The sequence below is a fragment of the Callorhinchus milii genome, unplaced genomic scaffold (genome assembly GCF_018977255.1).
Source record: "Callorhinchus milii isolate IMCB2004 unplaced genomic scaffold, IMCB_Cmil_1.0 Scaffold18, whole genome shotgun sequence".
NCBI lineage: Eukaryota > Metazoa > Chordata > Chondrichthyes > Chimaeriformes > Callorhinchidae > Callorhinchus > Callorhinchus milii.
This window is the reverse complement of record NW_024704759.1, coordinates 13119755-13125754: the sequence shown is the minus strand read 5'-3', so window position 1 is coordinate 13125754 and position 6000 is coordinate 13119755. Positions and strand designations below refer to the sequence as shown.

General features: G+C 54.7%; 1 protein-coding gene across 2 annotated transcripts in view; it reads right to left on the bottom strand.

Moving 5' to 3' along the window:
* Positions 1-5056, bottom strand: part of LOC103190339 (zinc finger protein 704) — a 43905-nt gene extending 38849 nt beyond the window's left edge. Inside the window, exons 1-2 of one of the 2 annotated variants that reach the window (XM_042341978.1) lie at positions 4893-5056; positions 1322-1566 (exon numbers count right to left, since the gene is read on the bottom strand). In XM_042341978.1, the coding sequence (XP_042197912.1) occupies positions 1322-1566 (245 nt within the window). In that variant the 5' untranslated portion in view covers positions 4893-5056. Of the gene's footprint in view, positions 1-1321; positions 1567-2819; positions 3058-4892 lie in introns of those variants that run through there. The other variant, XM_042341976.1, reaches the window with a different exon arrangement.
* Positions 5057-6000: the final 944 nt, after the last annotated feature.

Here is a 6000-nt window from a genome sequence, read left to right as displayed (position 1 = left end):
ACACACACACATACACACACACATATATATATATACACACACACACATATATACACACACACACACACACATATATACACACACACACACATATATATACACACACACACATATATATACACACACACACATATATATACACACACACACATATATATACACACACACACATATATATACACACACACACACATATATACACACACACACATATATATACACACACACACATATATATACACACACACACACATATATACACACACACACATATATACACACACACACATATATACACACACACATATACATACACACACACACATATATATACACACACACACATATATAACACACACACACATATATACACACACACACATATATATACACACACACACATATATATACACACACACACACACGTGTGTGTCAATAAAACCACCCTGTTGTCAATCTTTCTACAACATTAGGGGGTAACAAACGATACAATTGTCAAAATATAAACACAAATGCAATTGCAGACGTCTGGCAGTCTAAGCGGCGGTGCCTTGCAAATTTCACCAGTGTGAACCTCAGACATGTAAAATGTTTGTTCTACGGATTGTCAATGAACGCCAGTGATTCCCCAGCTCAGCGAGCAGCAGGGCATTTTTTTTTTTTGACTGCAAAAGCACTCCCGAAGTTTGGCGAAACTGATATCGGTTCAATAAAAAAAAACCAGAAGTCGAATTCCAAAACTGCCAAAACGTACCACGACCACCTCCCCCTCCCACAACACGTGTCCAACCCCAATCACATGAAAGCACAGCAAGAAGATGTTATCCCACATGAAGGGCACTACAATACAAAGTCACATTTCACGTCAGGAGGACGTCCCAAGGCACTGGACAGTCAGGGAGTTTCACTACAGTAAAGTCTGATCTATCTAAATCGTACCATCGCCTAAGCTGTACACGCATCGGCCTAAAGTCCCGTTGAATTTCCTACAACATCTGCACGTTTCGCACGACCCCGACTTAATGTGGATAAGTCACATTAAAATGTACGGTCCCAAGGGACGCCACTCCTGTGAGGTTTTACTGTACGTCAATGCCATCTGTTGTTGTTTTGGCTGTGGTGTACCAATAGTTGGGACGTCCTCCTGACGTGAAAGGCGCTTTATAAATGGAATCTTGTTGTTGTTGTTGTTGTTGTTGCTGCTCCGACTCTGAAGTGTGACCATCCGTTCCCGGGTGTCCCAACGCAATGCAGCTCTCCCAAAACCGGAGCAAAGGGGGGTGGTGGGGTGGGGTGGGGGGGGGAAAAAACAACCACCTACCTCTGGCGAGGAACATCGATGTTTGCCGAAGCCAGGAGGCGTTTCTGATCCGAGCCCAAGCCAAGGGGGCGGGCCGCAGGCTCCTTGTCCACCTCGCGGTTCCTGTTACATTTGTTTTCCAGATACCGGTCTTCTGGCTTCTTGGCCGTCGAGGCGCGAGGCTCCGAGACTCTCCAGTGGATGTCGCTTCTCTCTCGATCTTGAAACGTTGACACCGATTCGCTGCCTCTGCAGTTGAACAGCATCTAAAAAAAAACAAAAAAAAAAACATGAACCACCAGCTCGGGAGTTATGAATGCAACCGGCTCTCAACTCGCAGGCCCTCCCCCCACACCCCCCAAGAGATGGTTCGACAAAGATGGTCATGAAAACAACAACAACAACAACGCGACGATGGTAAAGCGGTTCCCGACCACAACGCATTACAAAGCGTTCTCCCCTCCCTCAAGGATCGCAAGCGCGGGCTGTTTGGAAAAGCAAATGCTGGACCCAACTCGCTCTCTCTCTTGCTCTCGGCTCGAAACACAGCCGCAGAATAAAACAAGAACCCGCCTTTTCGAGCGCCGCGAAGAAAAAGGGGGGGGAAAAAAAAGTGCTTTTCGGACAAGACGAGCGGCCGAGAAGGAAGACTTGACGCCGGAGTCGGAAAAACTGGACGTTACGTGACTCGGCGGCGGCCGAAGTCACACGGGGGCTGTGTGTGTGTGTGTGGTTTTTTTTCCCCCCTTCTTTCTTTCTTTTCTTTTTTTTACACACACACACACACACACCGCAGCAAGAAAAAAAAAGTTGCTCGCCGACCCTCGCATAAGTTCTTCGGCTCTTTTGAAGAGTGCTGGCAGTCGTTATGGGGGAGGGTGTGGGGGGGGGAGAAATAATGCCCCCAAACCCCCCCATCCCCCACCACCCCCAATTTTGTCTCACTAGGAACTGGGCATTTAATAGTACTGATCCCTTTGCTTTCTTTTTATACAACTCTCTCTCTCTCTCTCTCTAAAAACTTTGAAGGTGCACTCCAGGCGCCATCTTAGTTACTATATTTCCAGCTGATATGGATATACAGATATACAGATATATATATATATATAATAGATGTTTTTTTTCTATATGAAATATAAAAAAAAGGCAAAAAAAAAACCTACAATTTCCATCAGTGCACTGTGCAGGAGAGAGAGAGAGAGGGAGAGAGGGGGAAAAGAGAGAGAGAGAGAGAGGGGGAAAAGAGAGGGGGAAAAGAGAGAGAGGAGAGAGAGAGAGAGAGGGGGAAAGAGAGGGGGAAAAGAGAGAGAGAGAGGGGGAAAAGAGAGGGGGGGGAGAGAGAGGGGGGGAAAGAGGGAGAGAGAGGGAAAGAGAAGGGGGGAAGAGAGAGAGAGAGGGGGGAAAGAAGGGGGGGGGAAAGAGAGAGGGAAAGAGAGGGAAAAAGAGAGGGAGGGGGGAGAGAGAGAGAGAGAGAGAGAGGGGGGGAAGATAGAAATAAAAATAAACAACGTAAGAATACCTTATGGCTGTGTCTGGGTTTCCCCCCCAGGGCTTTGGCATCGACACAGACGCGGTCGGGCTCGGGACCCTCTCTCGCCGGCCCGGGGCCCGGGTACGAGCCGCTGCCCCCCCCCGGGGGGTGTCTGCAGACCTGCCCCCCGCACCCTCTGGCCTCCCCGCCCGGACTTGGCGCGCAAACCTTACTGCCGCCCACCCTGTACTTCTTGGGGAAGCGTTTGCAGCTCATGGTCAGGAGGGGAGTGTGGGGGGGAGTGTGTGGGGGGGGGGGGGGGGAGGGTGGTGTTGGTGTGTGTGTGGGGGGGGGGGTGGTGGGAGGGGGGGGGGTGGGTAGTGGCTGAGCTGAGGCCCTGCCTGCCTGCCTGCCCCCCCACCGTGTGCTGCGGCTCGGGAGGCGCGGGGCGGGCGGGAGGCGGCGGTGGTCCGACCCTCTCGGTCCCTGTTGTCGCCGACTGTTTTGTTACACGGCGTTCTGACCCCGCCCCCTCCCCCGGCCCCGCCCCCTCCCGCCGGCTCGGCCCCGCCCCCGCCCCCTCAGGCCCCGCCTCCCCTCTCCTCCCATTGGCCGGCGCCCGCTGTAAACATTCCACGCCGTGGCGGCGGGCGGCCCCGATTGGCCGAGACCGGCTGTCACTCAGCGGCGGCGGCGGGGGAGCAGCTGTGTAACTGCGCGTCAATTGCAAGTGGCCTTTTTGTGTTCCTTCTCTCCCCCCTCTCCCCATTCCCCTCCCCTTCACCCTCCCCTCCCCCATCCCCCTCCCCCCATCCCCCTCTCCCTCCCATTCCCCCATTTCCCCATTCCCCCCCATTCTCCCCTCCCATTCCCTCCCCTCCCATTCCCCCCCCTCTCCCCCCTCCCTCCCATTCCCTCCCCATTCCCCTCCCCATTCCCTCCCCTCCCATTCCCCCCTCCCCTTCTTTTCCCCTTCTCCCTCCTTCCTTTTCCCCTTCCTTCTTTGCCCCCCTCCCCACTTCTTGCTACCCCCAGAAACCGGCTCCACACAGCCACAGGGAGGGAGGGAGGGGGAGGGAGGGGGAGACAGGGGCAGGGAGGGTGAGATAAGGGGGAGAGAGGGTGTGGGGGGGGAGTGTGTGTTGGAAGCGCTCTGGAGCAGTAGGTCGTAGGCGGAGTCCTGTATACACACACACACGAGCTCTCGGCGGGTGGGACAGTCAAGAGAGTGCCACACAACCCGAGAAATTATCTGTGTGGTGGACACCGAGGGTGTTTTTTTGTACCCCCCCCATCTATCCCTCCCCCCATCTATCCCTCCCCCCCCCCATCTATCCTCCCCCCCATCTATCCCTCCCCCCCATCTATCCCTCCCCCCATCTATCCCTCCCCCCATCTATCCCTCCCCCCCATCTATCCCTCCCCCCCTTAAATAAAAAATAACGAGCCTCTCAAATTTGCAAATCAACCATTCTGCAAAGAGTACCCCCCACACCCCCCCCCCCACACAGACACAGCCCCACACACAGACACAGCCCCACACACACACAGCCCCACACACACACAGCCCCACACACAGACCCCCACACCCAGACCCCCACTCCATGTATTTCTTTATTTGCTTTTGTCAAGAGGAGGAGGGGGGGGGGGGGCGGACGGTTTAAAATGCCCCCTTTACAAAGTCTGGAGGATTTGAATCCAACAACAACAACAACAATAAATAAATAAATAATAACCTCTCTGTCTGTCTGTCTGTCTGTCTGTGTGTCTCTCTAACAGTTCCAGTTGTGCGCAATTGGCTGCCGCGTTCGCCCACAAATATACAGTCAATTCACTTTACAGTGTGTTCTGTGAAGCGCTTTGGGACGTCCTCCCGACGTGAAAAGCGCTATATCAAATGCGAGGATTATTATTATTATTATTAGTGTTAATATTAAATAAACAACAACAACAACAATAAACCCCTCTCGCGGCGATTGGATTGGGGGAGTGACGCCTCGTCCGTGTGATTGGCGGTCGGTATTGTCTCTCTCTCTCTCTCTCTCTCTCTGTGTTTCTGCTCTCGGTTCGTATTCGCTCTGTGTTTCACACTCTCACTCTCACACTCCGCTCTTTACTTACTGACTCAGCGCGTCCGCTCGTGAGGATGAGCCGTTGCCTTCTCCTCGGGGTGGGGTGGGGAGGGGGTGTGTGTGTGTGTGGGGGGTATACCCATCGAGGGTCGAGTGTGCAAAGTTGTGTGCAACAAGTCAAGTCTGTGTGCACGTGAATCCACACCCCCTCCTCCTCTCCCCCTCCTCTCTCCTCTCCCCCCCCTCTCTCGTCTCCCCCTCTCCCCCCTCTCTCTCTCTCCCCCCTCTCTCGTCTCCCCCTCTCTTTCTCTCCCCCCTCTCCCTCTCCCCCCCTCTCTTTCTCTCCCCCTCTCCCCCTCTCTCTTTCTCTCCCCCTCTCCCCTCCCTCTCTCCCTCCCCCCCTCTCCCCCCCCCTCTCTCTCTCCCCCTCCCCTCCCCCTCTCTCTCTCCCCTTCCCCTCCCCCCTCTCTCTCTCTCCCCCCTCCCCCCCCCCCTCTCTCTCCCCCTCCCCCTCTCTCCCCCTCCCCTCCCCCCTCTCTTTCTCCCCTCCCCCTCTCTCCCCCTCCCCTCCCCCCCCTCTCTCTCCCCCTCTCCCCCCCCTCTCTCTCTCCCCCTCCCCCCCCCATGCGATTAAAGGGGCATTCGAGTGCGTTAATAAGGGGGGAATCTCTCCGCCCATCAGTCGCACATGACTCCCTGGGCCGGAGCTGGTGGGCAGTGTTTACAGCACGTACCGCACGTTGGTGTTCTTCGCAGAGGGAGAGGGAGGGAGGGAGAGGAGGAGAGAGAGACAGAGAGGGGGAGAGAGGGAAGAGGAGAGAGAGAGAAAGAAAGAGAGAGATCTCTAAGCGGCCGGAGTCGGAGTGGCTCAGCCCAGTCCCCCCCCCACACCTGTGTTATTTTATTATTATTTGGTTGCAATATTAATCTTGTTGGATGCAACGAGCCACAGACCTGCAAATACCACCCCCTCCCCCCCCCCACCACCCCCTCCCCCCCACCCCCCCCAACCCCCTCCCGCCTTCTCATTATCACCGCCCCCCTCACACACCCCCCCCCACACACACACAAACACCCCCCCCACACACACACACACACCCACAAACACCCCCGCCCCCCTTTTTAAAAGCGGGATATGTTTCTGAAAGGTATCCATT